The sequence below is a fragment of the Drosophila biarmipes genome, chromosome 3L (genome assembly GCF_025231255.1).
Source record: "Drosophila biarmipes strain raj3 chromosome 3L, RU_DBia_V1.1, whole genome shotgun sequence".
NCBI classification, from domain to species: domain Eukaryota; kingdom Metazoa; phylum Arthropoda; class Insecta; order Diptera; family Drosophilidae; genus Drosophila; species Drosophila biarmipes.
Genome location: NC_066613.1, coordinates 19,022,056 through 19,040,266, shown reverse-complemented (window position 1 = coordinate 19,040,266; position 18,211 = coordinate 19,022,056). Strand labels below are relative to the sequence as shown.

Here is an 18,211-nt window from a genome sequence, read left to right as displayed (position 1 = left end):
ACAATGCGGACGTGCCCGAAATACTGGATGGATTACGCTTTTGATTCGGATTCCGATTCGGTATCGGATTCGGTTTCAGATCGACCTCCCTGGGGCGGCGGGCACGTAGCCAAACGGCAAATTGAGCCACTCAAAGGCCGCTCTGCATTCCCATGCAGGCGGTATAGAATCATTCGCTTGAGTATCGTGTGTGCCCAGAAATTCAAGCATCACCTCCAGTTCCATAGCCATGGAGTATAAAAGTTGCAGCTCCCAGCGAATCAAGGCATAGTCCAATTTGCTAGCTCAAATCAAACTAAACTTACAACATGTTCAAGCTGGTGGGTTGATATATTCTATATTGCGATCTCTGGAGAGGATTTAACTGGTTGTTTTCTTGCAGTCCGCCCTCGTTGTCCTGTGCGCCCTGGTGGCCTCCTCCGTGGCTGAGCCCAAGCCAGCTGTCCTGGCCGCCGCCCCAGTGGTTGCTGCTCCGGCTGGAGTGGTCACCGCCACCAGCTCCCAGTACGTGGCCCGCAACTTCAACGGCGTGGCTGCTGCTCCAGTTGTTGCCGCTGCCTATACCGCTCCAGTTGCCGCCGCCTATACCGCTCCCGTTGCCGCTGCCTATACCGCTCCGGTTGCCGCCGCCTACTCCGCTCCCGTGGCCGCCGCCTACTCCGCCTACCCCTATGCCGCCTACCCTTACGCCGCCGGTTACACCACCGTTTTGTAAGAGGGATTAGCATGGACTCGGAATTGATACGAAATGGACTAAAAATTCACTTGGCTGGAAATAAAACGAAATCAAACTAAAGCTTAAAACTATTTTTCTTGGTAATGGGTTTTGGTTGTGGGTTTTGGATCCTAGATATTCTCCATCAACCTTAAATCCAGAAATGATTTTGATAATATTGTCTAACAATTAATTTAAAAGTATTCATATAAGTACTTAGGATCCTTACATTTGCAAATATTTTTGAGAATATTTAAATTGAAATCGTTCTGATATTTATTGACGTTGATAATTTGACTACTGTTACTCAAATAGATGTTATTTTCAAAATAGAATCACCATTAGGAAAATTTTCTTAACACTGAAAATATTTGATAAATATATAACATGTATTTATATACCTATATTTATTTTATGAAAATAAATTTACATTAACGTTTAGTAATTTTTAAATTCAATAAATCCATTCTTCTACAGGATTTAAAATAAATAGTTAAAGTCTATATTTTAACGCAGTCATTCCTTAAAAAATTAAAAAATAAAAATTGTGCAATTAATGCAATGCAATTAAAGAACACTTTTTCAAGAAGGACCTATTTGCATGCTGATGTATTTCTTACGTTCAGCTCACTCCTAATTCCAGCCTACTCAGTGCTCTGAAAATCCGGAAATACGCAAAATAAATGCCAGACGAGTTGCGTCATAATCCATTGACAAAACAAAAATAGGAATGCCAATAGATGCCTCAAAAAATGTATCTTCATAGAATCTCTCGTAGGAGAATCACGTGTGGGCCATTTAAAAGGTGCCGACTGAAAGTTGCGTCAAGCTTGAGTAAATAATTATGCATAACGTATCTTAAAATATATATTTCATTCAATAACAAAACGAGTAACAGAAAACGGAAAAATGGATTTAACAAGAAGGACAACAGTGTCCTTTGGCCAGTTTCTGGTGGGGATGGGCACTCAGCCAGCGACTATCTGGACGGGAATGGAGGCGCTGAAGCGTCCGAATGGCAGCCACGCAGCTGGGTAGTACAAAGGATAGCTCGGCGGCGGAGCAGAGCCCACAGGAGGACCCAGTGGCGGCCCCAATGGTGGCCCCATTGGTTGTGGTGGAGCAGCAGCTCCAGCTGCCTGGGGCGGAGGTGGTGCAGCCCGGTGGGCAGGCGGCACATCGATCTCCTCGGCAGCATCCTGAATCTGACCCCCGGCTACCAGGTGGATCAGGAGGGGGAGGAGCACCACCTGAAATGGCCACCGATGGCGAGGCCTCGTCATCTTTGAGCAAGTGCATCGACTTGTCCGCGGAGAACCGCTTGAGACTTACTAATTTCCTGTACATAGCTAATCCAAGCCGATAAGATCTGGTGGCTCAACGTTCTGAAAACGGAATAAATATGTGTGGTGCCATAGAACCCAGCTTTATAAATTTCCGAACCGAACCCGGCAGTTTTTGTGGGTCACTTCAAGAGCCACCGATCGATGGATTCATATCGATATCCAGCCAGTATTTGGTATGCAAAACACGCCCTCGCATTCGATTTGTTTTTCGCTTTTCGTCACGCTTTTAAAAATACCAAAATGAAACCAAAAGTGCAAAGCCATAATGCTCAAGATTCTCCTTGGCTGGCTTTAAAATGGACTTGGAACCGATCTGGGGATCGGCTGTGAATACCAATGGCCACTTGGCATCACCTTCGCTGCTTTTGAGGCCTAGGCTTGGAATTTTCTCGGCCGATTCTGCTATATATACCCGAGTGCCGGGGGACTAGGAGATATCAGTCTAGCACTTGAGAACCAACCGTTCACAACCAACCAACCCAATCAACATGTTCAAATACGTAAGGACTATATGGATTATTGGATCTATCAGATCGATGGAGTACTAATAGAGGTTCTTCCCCCACTTACAGTTCGCCCTGTGCCTGTTCGCCATCGTGGCCTGTGTGGCTGCCAAGCCGGCGGTGATCGCCGCCCCACTGGCCTACAGCGCCTACTCCGCCCCCTACGTGGCCGCTGCTCCCTACTCCGCTGCCTACACCGCCGCCTACACCGCTCCAGTGGCCGCCGCCTACTCCGCCTACCCCTATGCCTCCGCCTACTCCGCCTACTCGGCCTACCCCTATGCCGCCTACTACCGCTAAGATGGGAAGGATCAAGGATACCCATAACCCTGGCTACTGAACTGGACCTGAAAGAATATAGCCTCTACCACAAGGATACTCCCCTGCTAACCATCTAGATACTCCGCCCCGTGCTATCCACCCACATATCTACATCCCTGGTGTTAGTTTGGCAGCTTCTATATCTTCCCACCTCTGCCGACTGCTGAAAGTTAAGTCATGGGAACAGGACACACAAGTATAAACGGAATATTATTGTTGAAATAAATACTGCATTTTGCGTGAAACGTACACTGTATTTGAGTTTTTATTTTATTACTTTTTAAGCATTTAAATATATTTGAATATATTTACAAGCACATACTTTTGGGCTGTATGTCATTATAATAAGTAAATAAAATACTTGTTTGTAATAAAATATTCTCTTGACAATAATAGTAAAGGAAAGTTAGAAGACTAGAATACCAAAAAAAAGTAGTTCATATTTTTCTTGCTGGATAAAATTGATTTTGAATTACCTAATCATATAATAAACTATGTCCCTTTCAACATATAATGAATATTATAGGTATGCGTGAGGTGATCTGTAAATCTTTATAGTACACATTGTCCATTTTAAAACGTGGTTTGTTGTAACATAACCGATTGTGAATTTTAAATCATACCTAAAAAAGCCTTTAACCTGTTTAAAAACTAAAAATGTATTTATTTAGACCACCGTCCCATTCTTCAATCATCTTAGTAGCTATAAGCGCATTATTTGCTCAATAAAAATAGAAAATGTGAAGGAAACTGCGTTCTAAGTTCTTAAGGTCTTGTTTACAGTGGGGATAAAGGGTCAACTAGTCTGCAGGTTTATTGAACTCCCGCAGCCCTTGATCCAGTGTTTACTATTCCCCCCTGCCTCGAACGTCCTCCACCTTGAACCGAAAGGGTTCAACCTCGATGACGTCCTTCGGAACTGGATAAACCACTTCTATTTTTATTTGCATCTCCGATTAGAATGCAAAGCGACGCGTTCGAGTGGCTGACAATTGGAACGCACAGAGTGAGCCGAGCTCCGGAGATGGCCAAGACCAAGACCAAGACGGTTGGAATGACACGCACGTCCATAGCCCACAAAACGCACTGAGTGTTAAATTATGATAATTCAATCCGCAAAAGGCAGCTGCCACTGACGCCAGTCGCGGAAATGCTCGAGTGGGGGAGAAATAAAAAACTAAAACCTTTATTGAAAATAAATTCACCAGAAATGCGTACTATCTGCAGGCAAGTCATATCAAACAGTGAAGTGCGAACTTCATGTGAGGTAGTTTAGAGCTACCAAATTAGTGGCCCTGATTTAGCCCTGGTACGTGATGGAAATGCTTTAAACTTTGTGGGGTTTTTGCTTCTCATTCGGGCTTGTCAAGGATGAAATGTACTTTTGACTATATAAACCACTTCAAACCTGAAAGAAGACATCAATCAGAAGTCTCGCTTCGACGATAACACAACCAACCCAAGCAAAATGATGAAATTCGTAAGTTGAAAGAATATTTATTAGAATAATATTAAAGGATGTCATACTTGTATCTAACAAATTGAGGATACTTTGGTCAACAGTTAGGTGGAAATAAGAAATTAAAATATACTAAACTTGATAGTCCAAGCTGCTAACTAACTAAGAAAAACCTAAGAAATTTTAAAATTTTTATAAAATATTTATGATTTTTTGTATCTTGTACTTCAACAAACATTATCTTTCAGTTCGCCGTCGTCCTGTGCGCTCTGTTCGCCGCCGCTGCTGCCAGCCCCGGTCTGTTGGCCTACAACGCCCCCCTGGCCTACTCCACGCCCCTGGCCTACAGCGCCGTGCCAGCTGCCGCCCCCCTCGCCTACACCGCCGCCTACACCTCTGCCTACGCCCCCTACGTCGCCCCCTATGCCAGCAGCTACAGCGCCCACAGTGTGGCCCACAGTGCCGCCTTGCCAGCCGTTTATGCCGCCGCCCCGGTGGCCACCATCCTGAAGAAGTAAGCTGTTCCAGGATGCCGAATGGATTCTGCAAGTATGCCGCACGTGTCCACCAGACGTCGTCACTGTCGCAGTTACAGATACAAACCGAGATGGAGATGGAGATACACGCTCGGAGGCAAATACAAATAAAAACGCAATGCATCAGGCCCACGCACTGACCAACTGAGAACTGAAACGAGTTTTATTCCTTCCGTTTTAAACTAATCTTGCAGTGGGCAGTGGGAATTGAGCTGCAAGGAAACTATCTAAAACGTCTTATTCTGGGGAAATTGTATCTTTAGTTGCATTCAGCACTCTAAGAATACTGAGCAAGAATTACCCATACTTCGCATACTTACAGCTTTACTTTTTGCAACTTTAACACTACCCTTAAACATTAGTAAGAAAACGTATCTTAAGATAATATTATGTACTTTTTTTTTGGGCTATAGGTATTTCTTCTCTTGGTTACAATGATCTTTTAACAAATCCAGTCAGTCGACATTTGGCCAAGTGTTATTACTTATTAATATTTGGGCTCAGTAAAAAATAATTTTAGGTTTAGTGAAAAATGCTCTAAATGTTTTTTCTATATCATTTGTACTTTATGGAACCCATCATTGGAAAAGTATTGCCTGTTAAATAATGCCTATACCTCCATTCCTTTTAAAGGGGTTGCCATATGACGGAGTGTCCTCAAAGGGTGTATTCCACTCCCACTCATCTGTTTGCTTATTCCGGTTCATCGACACTCGCCACGTTCCTCGGCGTAATCCTTGAGCTTTGTTTTCGCAGTCCGAACCCCTTTACCACTCTGGCCCTTCATGGGTTATAGAGTAAGGTTAGCCCGCGGCATTGTTTATCACTTTGATTGCAGGCTGCGTGTGCACCGGCTCAGAGGTCATTCGCTTGGCACTGTCACTGCGACTATGGCCGAGACTCCATTAAAAGGCGCCGCTTAAATTGCACTTCGCTAATCACAGACAATCAATAAGTTAAACGAAGCCACGCCCCGCCAACTCTGGCATTAATCATGCGCCGCAAAAAGTATGAAAATCAAATCAAGCGAACGAACGCCATTTGACTTAAACTAAATTTTGCAAATTAATTCCAGTCTTTGGGTTGCGGGTTTGAAATTCACTTCGATGTTTTCAACGCCTTTGTGTCACGCCCCGTGGAAATACAACTCCCACCTTGCAGCTAATTTACTTGTTTGCAACTGCAGTGGGAAAATTAAATTAAAATTTAACGCTGCCTTTTGTCTCGATGGTCACGCCCCATTAATAAGGCGGCCCCCTCGATTTATAATTGCCGAAGCCCCAGAAATTGCACTTAAACGGTCGGTTTCCAAGCCTGCAGCTGGGTATTGTGGAAAACTTGTATAGGTGAGGGGGTATTTGTGGCTAAAATATTTATAATTTACATTTTAGAAATCACTAAAAATGCCTTAAAAATATTAAATGTTAATAATAGTTAGTAAATTCAATGGTAAGTTGTTTTACAAATGGTGTATCTCAACTCTGAATCTCACAGATACATCTGGTAAATCCTTACTTAGTCAAGTTTTAGCTTCTTTCCTATATAATTGAATTGTTGTATGTCCTGTTTTTAGCTTTTAATTTAATGTTATTATTAAAATATACAAAAATGATTAGCAAAATCAAAGAACATTATTATTGTAAATGGTATATCCTAACTCTGAATATTATAGGGATCTGTAGTGCATCCCCATTCAGCCATGTTTAAGCCTTTTCTCTACATAATTAAGCCCTCTTATCTCCTGTTTGTTCCTCCAAATTGAATGCGAGTTCCCACCTACCTCCAATTAGCTCCGCGCATATCCACTTTGCAAACAAGCAGGCTTCTAGAGCCATATGCTATAATTACCCCCCGCTGTTCACCGACTGCTCTCGGGCGATTACAACAATCTTGTCTAATTGACAGTTGTACACTGTCATTCGAGAGCATTGAAGCGATAATGGCGAGTCGGCGTCGATTAGAACGCGCCGCGATCAATTTGCGGGGACATCAATAAGCTGCAAAACCCGATCCAAAAGCGCTCGCATTTCAACCGGGGTGCCCAATAAATTGCATTTTGATTTAATCGCCGTGTTGCACAAGTGCCACAAAATTAATTGCCAGCGATTTTTCGCACTGTGTAGATATCAGCCAGGCAGCGAGCCAGCCGGATCTTAGGAGGCTCTTAATTGAAATGCTTGGCCGGTTTGATTTACGGCCCAAAAGCGCGAATCGGGCGGAGAACTTCGGCTGGTCCAGTCTCCATCGGCATCGCCCACACGGCCTATGCGTATGCAAATCCCCTTCGAGTTACGCATTGGGAATCCGAATCCCCTTCTACGCGCCCCCTTTTTGGCCAACTTGTTATTGTCACATGGGTTTTGCCTTTCCATTGGCCCGCAGGCTTTTCTGGACGAGGCTGAGCCTTCTCGTTAACCCTTTGGCAACCATTGTTGACTATTATAAAAATTAATTTTAAAAATTTTCTAGCTTAAAAATAAGGTTTCTATTTAAAAAATCTTTATTTATCTGAGCAAAAATTATTGCATATAAATATATCTTCAAAAGTAGATAAGGAGTATCATAGTAAGCGTTTCAAAAGCATATATCCACACAGAGCTTTATATAATATAGAGCATTATATCACCATCATACATTTTATTTCCTCGATTTTTTTTATTTTTTAAGAAATTTGTAATATTTTCTGCCTTAAGATATCTGATATATCTTCAAGTACATAAATAATATTTACGTAAACATTACAAATCATATACCCTCATGAAGTATTATTATATCATGTAACCCATTTCCTCGATAAGTTTTTTTAATTTCTTGGGACTTTAATATTATTTTTTGTCTGTCCCATATCTTTTAAGTTATGCACAAAGTGTTAAGTCCTCGTGTGTTTTTATGGGTCTGTCTAGCGCCTGCAGGGCGGGGATTTCAGCAAGTGCTGCAGTGGGTCCGCTCAGCGACCCCCTTACAGCCCCTTCTCGGCCCCGCCCCTTTCATAAGTGTTAAGTGCTTTGGGCTTGCGTAAAGCGCTGTCTCAAATTATGCATAGAGTAGGTCGCTGGCAATTAACTGGCAGCCGCAGTTCCTTCGGCATTGTTGCTGCTGTTGCATGAGTTATGGGTGCACCAGTTCATAAGTTAGCTGCGCCAGGGGCGTAGTTTGGCCCAAGGAACCCCTGCCGCTGCACAAGGAACGACCTTGCCCACGCCCCTACCTGCGATCGGTTATTGTTCTAATCGCACATGTGCTCGAGTACCTCGAGTTTGCCCCACATAAAACGATCTCGGGGCGGATCTGGTTTTGCCTCGGCTTTACGCACAGGTGTGTAGCTGCCACGCCCCATTCATTGCCGGCCTGTGTTGTAATTAAGACTTTTGGGCTCTGAATGCTCGAGCATTTACTGCGAAAATTTCTAACAGCAAAATAGCCGCACGCATTCGCAGCGGCTCATTTAAATGATTTTAAACGGCGGATTGAGCGAAACTTGTTGGCTGCAGGAAAATAAATGCATAAAAGAACCAAAAAAGGCCAGATACAAAATGCAATTTAAGTTTTTCTCACACACACCTTGTCGCGGCGTCGGCTTTGGGTAAATAGACCAAAAACAAATTTATCAGAAATTATTCAAAATCAAAACAACGACTGGGTGCTTAGTATGGTGTTATCGATGTGGGAATACTCTTTGACTGGTGGTTAAATTTTTGAATATTATCTTTTGAAATATATATGTTATTAATTATTAAAATTTAATTAAAATTAAATTTAGTCTATAAAGAAATGGCTTAATATCAAATAATTAGACACAGGATTTTTTAGCACGAATAATAAGCGGATCATTATTACTACTAAGCGATAACTCGGTAAAAAAATCAAAAAACCTTTTAAATTATTTATACAAGTGCCCAAAAGTATGCAACAATATATTCTCAATTCGAAAGACCAAGATCAACCAGGAATATGAAGTCACATCAGTTTTTGAAATACTCATAAAGTGTTTAAAAGAATGCAATGAAATGACAAATGATTCTATGTGACAGATGCATTTATTCACTGCATACTTTTAGATACTTTTAGAAATAATTTCTGCTAATTGTTAGTTATTTGTTTTTTAATTTTTAGGAACTCGGCTTCCGAGTACATATTGCCAGAGTCGTCAAAATGTGCAACCTAAAGCGGAACCAATTATTCTGGATGCTAAACAAGAAAAGCAAACTATCTCTAAGATGCAAGCGGCACATTTATCAACAAATCATCGCACCAACTTGGAGATATGGAATCCAAATTTGGGGAGTGGCGGCTGCGTCCCACCGAAAACGTTTCCAAACCGTCCAGAACAAAACATTAAGACAAATCACTGGCTGTGAGTGGTTCGTTAGCGGCCAAACGCTTCACAATGACCTAAACCTGAGTCTTGTTGAAGACCAAATATCGTTCTTCTCAAGCAGGTACAACGACCGTCTAACTGCCCACCGTAATCGTCTAGCCCGGAGATTACAGGGGGCTATCCCAATTCGCAGGCTCAAAAGAAGACATTTTGGGCTGCTCCTAAGAGACTAATATGAATATATTATTTACTTGAAACTAGTCGTAATTTGATCTACTCCTATATACCAAGTTGAAAACTAATTATAATTTATAATTAAGAGATTATTTACTTAAGAAAACATTTAGGTTAAAGGCTTTAATTAGATCTGTTCCTGGATTATATTAAATAAAGATGTTAATTAAAAAAAAAAAAAAAAAAAAAAAAAAAAAAGGAACTCGGCTCAGTTAGTTTTTTATTTTTACTCTTTGGGCTGACTTACTGGTGAGATACCATATTTGGTGGCTTATTCCCTGCCTCGAATGCTATCCCCTTCCAGGTGTTGCAACACCCTCCGAAAGGGTATGGCAGCAAGTCTCAGCCCAGGCAAACATCCGCGTTGTCTGGGGCGGGGCAAGGCGGTGCTCCGGTGGGGCCCAGGCCTCTATCGCCATCTCGATACCCGACATGCCAGCTCAGCATGTTGCTCTCTTGGACTCGGTCTTGGGCCGGGTCTCTCCATTGAACAAAAGTAAAAGTCTCTGGGGGACCCAGCTTGGATCCGTTCTCGTGCAACATTTTGGCCAGGTCTTTGGGCTATAAAAGCATTTGTGCCTTAGACAGCGGCATTATTCAGCTTTGTGTTCTTGCCACGAGTTCAACTTGCACCAAAAACCAAAATGTTCAAATACGTAAGTGGTCAAGAAGTTTCTTCAGAATATATATTTTTACTAAAAACATTTTTTCCGCTTCTATAGTTCGTTTTTGCCGCCTTCTGCCTGGCCAGCGCTGCTGCCGCTCCGGGATATTTGGGAGGACTAGCCTCTCCGGCCTTGCCCCTGGCTGCAGCTCCAGCCATCTCCTACGGACACGCCCTGGCAGCTCCTTCGATTGCCTCCTATGGACTGGCCCCCAGGATTAGCTATGCCTCTCCGGCCTTGGCACACGCTCCCCTGGCTGCTCCGGCCATCTCGACCTACGGATTGGGATTGGGTCATGGTCCCCTTGGCCTGTCTCATGGTTCCCTCGGCCTGGCTCCTGCTCCTCTGGGCCTGGCTCATGGTTCCTTGGGACTGGCTCATGCTCCTCTGGCCGCTCCCCTGGGACTGGGCTACAAGTCTGCCTACCCAGCTCTGGCTGCTCCTGCCTTGGGACTGGCCCATGGCTGGTAAGGATAAGCCATCCCATACAACATCGTTTTCTGCATTGCTTTCGTTTCGTTTGGATCGGAGAGTGGATGAGGAGATTACACAGAGAAATTGAGTGAAAAAGAGAGGATATAGAGGAGATTTTGTGAAATTACATAAAATTCTTAAAAATCGGATTGTGAAAAGTGGTTTGGATGATGAAATATATTTCGTTTGAATTGAAAAAATAACTATTTCTTTTTGTAAGTAAAAGACATTTTTATTGAGGGGTTTTAAGAAAATGTAAAGGAAAGTCTTTCATCAAAAAAACTCTAAGCTTTAAGAATGTTTATATATTTCTCTAAATAGTCCTTAAAAGGGGCATTTTGAAATATCTTAAATATGCTGGAATCCATTCGTAAATCCCATCGAATAACCTTCCATGATTAACGCAGAGTTGTTTTGTACATTCTTGCTTTGTCTTTATTGATTTATTTACTTGCTGAGTGAGTGACTGATTAAGGCTATCGTAATGTTTTGGGTACTGCGAAGTAATTGTCTTGACTGAAAACTCTCACATGTGGCACGCTTTTCTTGGCTCCGCACTTGGCTTAACTTCATTGGACTCGGGAGCACCTCTACCAACCATGGCCGTAGCCATATCCCAGTCCGTATCCCAGACCCAGACCATGTCCACCGTACAGGCCATGTCCATAGCCTCCGAGGTATCCGTGACCCAGGCCATAGCCATAGCCGCCCAGGTAGCTCTTGCCGATGATGGTCTTGGAGATGATGGGTGCATGGTAGCCCAACCCCAGACCAATTCCTCCAATGTGTCCACCGTACAGGCCGCCATAGTGACCGCCGTAGTGCCCGATGCCCAGACCCAATCCCAGGCCATAGCCACCGTAGCCATGTCCAATTCCGAAGCCAATGCTGGGCGAGGGAGCGGGAGCAGGAGCAGGAGCTGGTTCTGGAGCGGGTTCAGGTGCAGGAGCTGCCAGGATGGAGGTGGTCAGGCAGGCGATGGTCACAAGTATCAGCTGCAAATAATTCATTTTCTCATTTAAAATACCACTCTTAGGATCTTTCATATCTAAAGATACAGAATCTTGTTGTAATCCTTGGGCTACTCACTTCTTTATACATCTTGCTGTTGTTTATTTTCCGGCAGCTGCTTGGGGAGTCCGAACCACTAGTGTTGCTGCAGTTGATCCCAACGCGGCTCTTTTATACCAATCCCCAGTGCAGTGGATTCCATCCCCACATGGACATCGATGATCTAATGAACAGTGCAGCAGAGTACTTTAATTCGCTGGACAAGTTGCCCAAGTTAGCGGCGTGCCACAAAACCATCCTTAGCTGCTGCAAATAAAAGCAAATTCCAACACCTGTTTTTCGCCTTTTGGGCCACCATTGTATAATCGGCATTCGGGTTTGGCATTTACCACATCCACAATGGATCCAGTTCCAGTTCTTTGTTTGGCCTGTGGGCAGTTTAAATCTAGTGGGTGGCCTTTTCCATCGGTTCAGTCATGTGACTCCGATCAGATTATAAATATGTGTAGGGTCAATGGGCTCTAGATGTTGGGGATGGCAAGCTTTTTTCGTAGTTTCTATCTTAAAATGATCTTTTTCGAGAGATTAGTCTAGAAAATATACAGATAAAATATGGTAACAGGCTTAAAATATATTAAATCCTATCATTTATTTATTTAGATATTTATATATGTTAATCCCAAGTTGTAAGCCCACCTTCTATATAGGGTATGCCCTAGTATTAAAACGACGTTTATAATAGCATAGGCATAAAAATCCAAATAAAGTCAAACTAATTAATTCTCAACACCTCCGAAACCAGCACGAAAAACATAGGATTGGGCAATGATTGAGTTTATAAAAAGACCATAAAAACGGGGAAACAAAGGCAAACCCCAAGACGTGCGATCAACTAACTCACAACCTATAAACAAACAAAAGCCAGAGAAATGTAAGACAACAAAACCAACGACGGGGCATAATTAAGTGCACAAAAGAGTCACTGACTCTTTGACAATCTTCGGCGTAGACGCTTTAAACTTGAACTTGAAAACGGGTTTCTCGAAGAGAAGGGGACAAAAGGCCAAGTGGAGTAGTGCTCCCACTACATGGGATGTTGCAACAGGTTCCCGCTGGCCAAGGAAATGCAGTTGGGTATTGCAGGGGATTGTCAACCGGTTCCTAACTGTTTAAAGGAGGCCTGAAAATCCAGCGCTGAAGACGAGCCTATAAATTGATTGGCCTTCGGATGGTTTCAGCTTAGTCCAAGTGCAGTTCCAGTCAGAATATCACCAGAGAATGCTCAAGGTGAGCAGGTTTAGTGCTCAGTTCCCTTCGGAATTCTTATCTCCCATCTGTTCTGAAGGTTTTCGTGCTTTTCGCCCTGCTGAGTGGGGTCCTAACCGCCACGGTCATTTACCATCACCCCGTGGTCTATCATCATCCTCTGCCGGCGGCTGGTTCGGCACCCCAGAAGTTGGATCAACACCCCGGCTACACCATTGTGGCACCCCTCACCAAGATTGCCCACGTCACCTACGATTCCGTGCCCATTTCGCACACGCCCTACGAACATGTTCCTCTCTTCCAGAGGATTGGTCATGTTAAGAACAAGAGGTTTTAGCTAGGATTACTCATAAAATGTTCATTAAAATAGGGTTTCTAATGGAAAGTTATTTTATGTGTGAAACCATTTTTTGAATGGAATAAAAAATTGAAAGCGAGCTTCCATCTTTTGAAGGAGTATGATCTCTATTCTAATCAGTCTTCAAATAGGTTTTTGGAGACAAACACTATAATATTTTTTATTTACTGATAATTTAGAGAAAATTTCACTATTGACCGGAAAGAATAATGTCGAAAATGTCTTTGACCTTTTGAGGCATTTACCTTTTTGACAGATTGTTTTAGGAGGTATCTCCCAAGGTGGTTATGATAGGAAATATCACCAAAAGCCAACCAAGAGACCGCCCCAGGAAAAGTCTCGAAATAAATTGATTAATGATTTAGTTTTTTATTCGCCAAGCATTGCTGCTTTCTAGGTATGAAGATTTGTGCTAGGTTCTACAAGCTAATAGGACGGATGGGACGGATGAGTTGGGTGATCCTTTGGCTGAGTCCTTAGAAGAAGTAGGGGGCGGGGGCGAACTTGGGGGCCACAGCCAGGGGCGCGGGCACTGGAGCGGCGAAGGGTCCGAATCCGAACTTGGCGGGGGCGGCGAAGGCCACAGGCGCCGGCGCAGGGGCGAATCCCAGGGGAGCAGCCACTGGAGCAGGGGCAGCAAAGCCGAATCCAACCTTAGCGGGGGCAGCAAAGGCCACAGGAGCGGGGGCAGCAGCCACTGGCAGAGGAGCAGGTGCAGCAAAGGCCACTGGGGCGGGAGCAGGCGCAGCAAAGGCTACCGGGGCAGGAGCAGCCACGGGAACGGGCAGAGGAGCGGGAAGGGGAGCGGCAAAGGCCACTGGAGCCGGAGCAGGAGCCACTGGGTAGGCCACGGCGTGGTTGATGCGGTGGGCATTGAAGCTGGAGGCATAGGGAGCCACCACGCCGGCAGTGGCCACAGGAGCAGCCAGCGGAGCAGCCAGAGGAGCAGCCAGCGGAGCAGGAGCATGGAAGGGCAGAAGACCAGCCTGGGCGGAGGCCACACAGAGGGCAACGAGCTGGAAATGAAAGTGTATTTAATTAGATATTCCACTTGGATGGAGACCGTAATCCTGTCGAGATCCTCCCCAACTCACCACAATCTTGGCGAACATTTTGCTTGGTGTTTGGGGGATGGGTGGGCTAGTTGTGATTAGCTTGAAGGCAGACTGAGCTGTGATATCGAACTGTCCACCGGACAACGCTTTTATAATTCTATAGCCCACGGATTATCCGTGGTTGAGCATACGAAAACACCTTGGAAGACTTTCCAAACACGGGCCTTATGAAGGGCGTTGCTGGATAGGTGCTATGTGTACTTAAAAACCAATCGGCAGCCTCTTACGTCGATATCGCCCCCGAAAACTTTCATAATTGCACGCAATTGCCGACCATAACCTAGGCCAATATTGGGCAAGATTTCGTTTTTCCTTCCGTTTTTTCTTTGGGTTTATGACAGTTTGGGTTTTCGGTTGTTTCGGATTGGTGGGTGGTGTGGCCACAAAATGAGCTGCAATTATTTACCCAAAATACGTGCTACCCTCCCACCAGCGGGCCAAAGCATATAATTGAATTACTACATTTTATTTTAGCCTTTTTTTATTGCAACAATTGTCGCGTGTTTGGGCCGGGTCTGTGTGTGGAATTTCTGATTGGATTTCATGTTGCGTGCAGTTGGAAATTCACTAGCAACATTTCAGTTCCTCGGCAGTGTGTGTTTGTGTGTGTGTGTGTTGCCAATAGCTCGTGTGTGTGTGTTAGCCAAATAACTGACACCCCATTTGGCGACATTACGAGGCGTCTGGTTCGTAATGAGAGTCTGAATCAGATATCAGGTATGTATGTTTGCTTTGGCTAATTTTTGGTGTGCCTGTGATCATATCTTCCGTGGTTCCATTCTTTGGACTGCCTATTTTTGGCACTGATTGTTGTATATTATGGTAACTATCAGACATTGTCAGAATTCAGGGTCCTCTATAATTAATACCACTTTTAGTAGTTACCCCAAATGAAATACCAAAAATTAACTTTAACTTCATTTTATTGTACTATAATTAATCGATAAATTATGGTATAAAGCAGGTAGCTGACTTTGATGACTCTTTGGTGAGGGTTCCATCATCCTTTTGGTATGCGGACTCGTCCTAGAACAACGAGTGGTGATGGTGATGGGCCAACTTCAGGGGCAGGGCTTTCAGGTGGGCGTGGGGCGCGGCCAGCAGCTTGGGGAAGGCGTAGCCTATGGACACCCGATGGGTGGTGGTCTTGGGTCCCGGAATGGCTCGATAGGTGGGTGCGAAGGGCACCGCCTCCAGGAGGGGAGGCAGCACTTGGTGGCTGACGCCGGGCAGGTGGAACTCAGGCAGAAGTGGTGCAGCAGCTGGCAGGAAAGCTGGAGAGGGCACAAGTGGTGCAGGGGCGGGAAGAAATGGTGCAGGAGCGGGTAACAGAGGGGTGGGAGCGGGTAGAAGCGGAGCAGGAGCGGGGAAAAGTGGTGCAGGAGCAGGTAAAAGAGGAGCAGGAGCTGGTAAAAGCGGAGCAGGAGAGAATGCAGGTGCTGGCGGTCCGTAAACAGGTGGTGCTTGTCCAAAAACTGGTGCTGCAGGACCATAGACGGGCGGTGGCGGAGCAAAGGCTGGTGGTGGAGCCACCGCAGGAAGCAGTGGAGCCGGCGGAGGAAGAACCGATTCCTGCACCGCATAATCCAGGTGGTGGGGCAGGGCATGCAGCGACTCCAAGTGGTTCAGATGATGCCCATCAAAGTGGCCCAGATGGTGGGTATCGAAGTGGTGGTTGAAGAGTTGGGAGGGCTTGGCCTCACCACCCACCAGTAGGAAAGCCACTGCAAAGGTCTGAAAAGTATAGACTTGTTAATCTAAATCCTTGGGGAATGGTTATCCTTGAATCCCCACCCATGTCAGTTGCCACATCTTGCTTGGTGTATGTGCAGTTCGGTTTCTTTGGGGGATTAGCTACTCGATCGATGTGCTCGACCTGTTGGTTCTGCTGTTAATGTCCCCCATTGTCAAGTTCCATTAATATTTATAGGGAAATTGAGGCGGTACTCAATCAAAAGACTTGCACTTGCATTTCTTCACTTTCGTTGTCGACTTAATAGGTGTCTTTCGGTTGGGTTTTGAGGTGAGGTAACCCACTTTAGGCCGCTATAGTTGGTCAGCAAGTCGTGACTGCGACTGCGACTGCCTTCGATCGAGGGGCCAATAACTTCTTGGGCGATTCGAAAGCACGGCCCAAGATTATATAACACGGGGCCAAAACCAAGCCCAGGCATTGACAGTTCCCCATAAGTGGAATATGATTATGATAACCCATAAATTTTGCTTTGACCATAAATAACAATCGATATTGCGCCTTGGGTGACAACACAATCACAACAAATGTTGTTTGTGTTTACACACCGTGTGTGACTAACTTCTGCAGCTCGAACTTCCCTAAGTCCAAGTTATGCTGCCATTTAGTGCATTTTGTCTCCCCAATGGGAACACTTATAACATAAATCTTCTTTTAAATTTGAGTCTTTTTTTATAAAAGGTAAATGTATGCATACATTATATTGGTCGTGACTACATATGAAAGATATATATATACCTATATTTTTTCTTAAGTCCCAATTTATTCAGTTGTATATAAAAAGAGTTTTATTTTCTTTTCTAATAATTCTTATTCTCATTAGTATACAAATAAATAATATTTAAAAAGTTATCGAAATTTTTAAGTTTATTTTCTGAATGATGACTTTTTTTACGAAAACTTTTCAATCAACGTTCCACAATTTTTTAATCAATTTTTTTTACAATTTCACAATTATAATAATTAATTCCTATTAAATCCTTTTAATTACCTTACCAACATTTTTGTATACATTATTTTGGCAAAGTTTATATTCTGATCTACGATTTTTTTAAAGAAATATTTTTATTCCTTTTTCTTTGATTTATAAAAAAAAATCCCCAAAGTCGTACTAGAAATCAGCTAAAATTTTAAAATAATAAGACATTGTTTCTTGACTGTTTGTTCGTTATTTAATCTCAAGTTTGTTTACAAAAATTGTCTATAGTTGAGTTTGGTTTATGGGTGAGTCCTAGTCCTTAGACCACCACTGGAGCTGGGGCAGCAGCGGCGATGGGGGCGGCGTAGGGAGCAGCGTAGGGGGAAGCCAAGTAGGGGGCGGCATACGGCGAGGCGTAGGGGTAGGCGGAGTAGGCGGCGGCGGCGTAGGGCGCGGCAAAGGGAGCAGCGGCCAGAGGAGCAGCAACTGGAGCAGCCAGAGGAGCAGCCACTGGAGCAGCCAGGGGAGCGGAGTAGGCGGCGGCGGCCAGAGGAGCAGCAGCGTACTTGGCTACCACGGCGGGGGCAGCTGGGATTCCGGACACATAGCGGCTGGAGTAGGGGGCGGTGAACTCGAAGGGGGCGGTGGTGTAGGAGGACAGGGTGCCGTCGTAGTTGTTGCGGACATCCACCTGGCTGCTGCCACCTGCGGCGTACAGAGGAGCGTTGGCGTAGGCCAGAGGAGCAGCCAGGGGAGCAGCCAGAGGGGCCACGACTCCTGGCTTGGCCGCGGAGCAGGCAACGAGGGCAGCGAGAACCAACTGGAAGTTAAGGTAAAGTAATCATTAGCTGGTCAAAATCCTCCCTTTCTTTTTGGTGATCCTCTTAGGACAACTTACAAACTTGTACATGTTGCTGTGGCTGGGTTTGTCTAAAGCTCTTGAGCGATAATGTTCATTTGGAGCCAGCCCAGTGGCTTATATAGCTCGTGCCCATATCCGTGCTCTTTGAGGGACATTCTGTCTGAGCCGACTTTTGGTCGCTTCTTTAGCCGGCCAACCTGGGCGAGTGCCAAGTAGCATACATGATCGCCATTTGGCCAAGACGTGCTCCGCCTTCAATTGCCCAATGGATTGTCGGAAGTTGTGCGAGCTGTCGTTCGAAATTTCAGCAGGCACTGGGAGAAATTAGTTAGTTGGGGATACCTATCTAATAACTT

General features: G+C 44.6%; 10 protein-coding genes across 10 annotated transcripts; 5 read left to right on the top strand and 5 right to left on the bottom strand.

The window, feature by feature from the left end:
• The first annotated feature begins 270 nt into the window (after positions 1-270).
• On the top strand, positions 271-796 carry LOC108035021 (vitelline membrane protein Vm26Ab). Its single transcript, XM_017110364.2, has 2 exons — positions 271-320; positions 383-796. Exons 1-2 carry the CDS (start codon positions 309-311, stop codon positions 713-715), a joined length of 345 nt encoding a protein of 114 aa, XP_016965853.1. The 5' UTR covers positions 271-308; the 3' UTR covers positions 716-796.
• An 887-nt stretch (positions 797-1,683) lies between these two features.
• On the bottom strand, positions 1,684-2,062 carry LOC108035023 (T-cell leukemia homeobox protein 3). Its single transcript, XM_017110367.2, has 2 exons — positions 2,048-2,062; positions 1,684-1,965 (listed from the first exon to the last, which is right to left on the bottom strand). Exons 1-2 carry the CDS (start codon positions 2,060-2,062, stop codon positions 1,684-1,686), a joined length of 297 nt encoding a protein of 98 aa, XP_016965856.1.
• A 381-nt stretch (positions 2,063-2,443) lies between these two features.
• Positions 2,444-3,134, top strand: LOC108035029 (vitelline membrane protein Vm26Ab). The gene is made up of 2 exons (XM_017110374.3): positions 2,444-2,561; positions 2,634-3,134. Exons 1-2 carry the CDS (start codon positions 2,550-2,552, stop codon positions 2,862-2,864), a joined length of 243 nt encoding a protein of 80 aa, XP_016965863.1. The 5' UTR covers positions 2,444-2,549; the 3' UTR covers positions 2,865-3,134.
• A 1,177-nt stretch (positions 3,135-4,311) lies between these two features.
• Positions 4,312-5,106, top strand: LOC108035024 (uncharacterized). The gene is made up of 2 exons (XM_017110368.2): positions 4,312-4,365; positions 4,593-5,106. Exons 1-2 carry the CDS (start codon positions 4,354-4,356, stop codon positions 4,860-4,862), a joined length of 282 nt encoding a protein of 93 aa, XP_016965857.1. The 5' UTR covers positions 4,312-4,353; the 3' UTR covers positions 4,863-5,106.
• Positions 5,107-10,038: 4,932 nt separating this feature from the next.
• Positions 10,039-10,734, top strand: LOC108034420 (cuticle protein 70, isoforms A and B). Its single transcript, XM_017109304.3, has 2 exons — positions 10,039-10,088; positions 10,155-10,734. The coding sequence occupies exons 1-2, from the start codon at positions 10,077-10,079 to the stop codon at positions 10,566-10,568; spliced, it is 426 nt and encodes a 141-aa protein (XP_016964793.1). The 5' UTR covers positions 10,039-10,076; the 3' UTR covers positions 10,569-10,734.
• A 265-nt stretch (positions 10,735-10,999) lies between these two features.
• LOC108034419 (keratin-associated protein 19-2) lies at positions 11,000-11,703 on the bottom strand. The gene is made up of 2 exons (XM_017109303.3): positions 11,661-11,703; positions 11,000-11,566 (listed from the first exon to the last, which is right to left on the bottom strand). Exons 1-2 carry the CDS (start codon positions 11,670-11,672, stop codon positions 11,162-11,164), a joined length of 417 nt encoding a protein of 138 aa, XP_016964792.2. The 5' UTR covers positions 11,673-11,703; the 3' UTR covers positions 11,000-11,161.
• Positions 11,704-12,803: 1,100 nt separating this feature from the next.
• Positions 12,804-13,285, top strand: LOC108035028 (uncharacterized). Its single transcript, XM_017110373.3, has 2 exons — positions 12,804-12,869; positions 12,928-13,285. Exons 1-2 carry the CDS (start codon positions 12,861-12,863, stop codon positions 13,183-13,185), a joined length of 267 nt encoding a protein of 88 aa, XP_016965862.1. The 5' UTR covers positions 12,804-12,860; the 3' UTR covers positions 13,186-13,285.
• Positions 13,286-13,551: 266 nt separating this feature from the next.
• LOC108035013 (nematocyst expressed protein 3-like) lies at positions 13,552-14,411 on the bottom strand. Its single transcript, XM_017110357.3, has 2 exons — positions 14,301-14,411; positions 13,552-14,222 (listed from the first exon to the last, which is right to left on the bottom strand). Exons 1-2 carry the CDS (start codon positions 14,316-14,318, stop codon positions 13,683-13,685), a joined length of 558 nt encoding a protein of 185 aa, XP_016965846.3. The 5' UTR covers positions 14,319-14,411; the 3' UTR covers positions 13,552-13,682.
• An 879-nt stretch (positions 14,412-15,290) lies between these two features.
• Positions 15,291-16,207, bottom strand: LOC108034418 (uncharacterized). Its single transcript, XM_017109302.3, has 2 exons — positions 16,116-16,207; positions 15,291-16,055 (listed from the first exon to the last, which is right to left on the bottom strand). The coding sequence occupies exons 1-2, from the start codon at positions 16,131-16,133 to the stop codon at positions 15,348-15,350; spliced, it is 726 nt and encodes a 241-aa protein (XP_016964791.1). The 5' UTR covers positions 16,134-16,207; the 3' UTR covers positions 15,291-15,347.
• Positions 16,208-17,220: 1,013 nt separating this feature from the next.
• Positions 17,221-17,963, bottom strand: LOC127010887 (as-peptide 126). The gene is made up of 2 exons (XM_050886329.1): positions 17,892-17,963; positions 17,221-17,813 (listed from the first exon to the last, which is right to left on the bottom strand). The coding sequence occupies exons 1-2, from the start codon at positions 17,901-17,903 to the stop codon at positions 17,313-17,315; spliced, it is 513 nt and encodes a 170-aa protein (XP_050742286.1). The 5' UTR covers positions 17,904-17,963; the 3' UTR covers positions 17,221-17,312.
• Between the last annotated feature and the right edge of the window lie 248 nt (positions 17,964-18,211).